Source organism: Octodon degus, unplaced genomic scaffold, assembly GCF_000260255.1.
Source record: "Octodon degus isolate 3935 unplaced genomic scaffold, OctDeg1.0 scaffold00028, whole genome shotgun sequence".
NCBI classification, from domain to species: domain Eukaryota; kingdom Metazoa; phylum Chordata; class Mammalia; order Rodentia; family Octodontidae; genus Octodon; species Octodon degus.
The window spans coordinates 7153542-7155238 of record NW_004524604.1 but is presented as its reverse complement, the minus strand read 5'-3'; the positions used below and the strand labels follow the sequence as shown (position 1 = coordinate 7155238).

The following is a 1697-nucleotide window of genomic DNA, read 5'->3' as shown; positions in this document are numbered from 1 at the left end:
GGCGAGGTGGCGGGGCGCGCCGCCATGGGCCTGGCCGGGCTGCAGGAGAACGTATTAGCCGGGCAGTCAAAGATCTATTCCTGCATGAGCCCAAACAAATGCTCTGGAATGCGTTCCCCCCTTCAGGAAGAGAACTCAGTTGCACATCATGAAGTCAAATGCCAGGGGAAGCCATTAGCTGGGATCTACAGGAAACGAGAAGAGAAAAGAAATGCTGGGAATGTAATACGAAGTGCTGTAAAGTCTGAGGAACAGAAACTCAAAGACGCCAGGAAAGGTCCCCTGGCCCCTTTTCCAAACCAAAAATCTGAAGCAGCAGAACCTCCAAAAACTCCAACCTCGTCTTGTGATTCTACCAATGCAGCCATCACCAAGCAAGCCCTGAAAAAGCCTCTCAAGGGCAAACAGGCACCTCGGAAAAGAGCTCAAGGGAAAACACAACAGAATCGCAAACTCACAGACTTCTACCCGGTCCGGAGAAGTTCCCGGAAGAGCAAAGCCGAGCTACAGTCGGAAGAAAGGAAAAGAATCAATGAGTTGATGGAGAGCGGAAAGGAGGAAGGCATGAAGATTGACCTCATCGATGGCAAAGGCAGGGGTGTGATTGCCACCAAGCAGTTCTCTCGGGGTGACTTCGTGGTAGAGTACCATGGGGACCTCATCGAGATCACTGATGCCAGGAAGCGGGAGGCTCTGTATGCACAAGACCCCTCCACGGGCTGCTACATGTACTACTTTCAGTATCTCAGCAAAACCTACTGCGTGGATGCCACAAGGGAGACGAACCGCCTGGGCCGGCTGATCAACCACAGCAAGTGCGGGAACTGCCAGACCAAGCTGCATGACATCGATGGCGTGCCGCACCTCATCCTCATCGCCTCCCGTGACATCGCAGCCAGGGAGGAGCTGCTGTATGACTACGGGGACCGCAGCAAGGCATCCATCGAGGCCTACCAGTGGCTGAAGCACTGACCGCCCGCCTGCCCACGCTCTTCAAGGACAAAGTGCCCTCAAAGGGAAATGGGGTGTTTTTGTTTTTCTTTTTACACAATTGATCTTAGCAGATTACTTCAGATGTTTAAAAAAAAAAGTATATTAAGATGCCTTTTCACTGTAGTATTTAAATATCTGTTACAGGTTTCCAAGGTGGACTTGAACAGATGGCCTTATATTACCAAAACTTTTATATCCTAGTTGATTTTGTACCTTTTTTGCATACAAGTCGAACGTTTGTGCTTCCGTGCATGCAGTCAAAGACTCAGCACAGGTTTTAGAGGAGAAAGTCAAATATGAACTAGGAAGCCCGGCGAGAGCCTCCTGACTCGGCCTCAGAGCCAGGACCCGCCCCACCCTATGCCCAAGGACAGGTGAGGCCAGGGGACCACGCTGTCCCCTGCAGCCTGCCCGGGATGTAGCCAAGCTCTTGTTGTCCCGTCTGATAGGCGCACTGTTAAGCATACAAATCTTTTTTAAAAGAAGGGTTCTCAGTAAGTTTGTCTTCCCTTCTGCTTTCTCGAAAGCTTCCTGGGCACAGGCGCACAGGCCAGGCATGAACTCGCTCTTCCATAGACTGCTGCTTTTCGGAGCCCCCCAGGCCACTGGGGGGACTTATGCTAGAGGCCGGCAGGGCTGCCCAAAACTGGGTTCATTCTTTATAGAAATGTGAACACTGAATTTATTTTAAAAAATAATAATAA

General features: G+C 50.7%; 1 protein-coding gene across 1 annotated transcript; it reads left to right on the top strand.

Moving 5' to 3' along the window:
• Positions 1–6: 6 nt before the first annotated feature.
• LOC101574470 (N-lysine methyltransferase KMT5A) lies at positions 7–1245 on the top strand. The gene has a single exon (XM_012514266.2). It carries the CDS (start codon positions 25–27, stop codon positions 970–972), a length of 948 nt encoding a protein of 315 aa, XP_012369720.1. The 5' UTR covers positions 7–24; the 3' UTR covers positions 973–1245.
• The last annotated feature ends 452 nt before the right edge of the window (positions 1246–1697 follow it).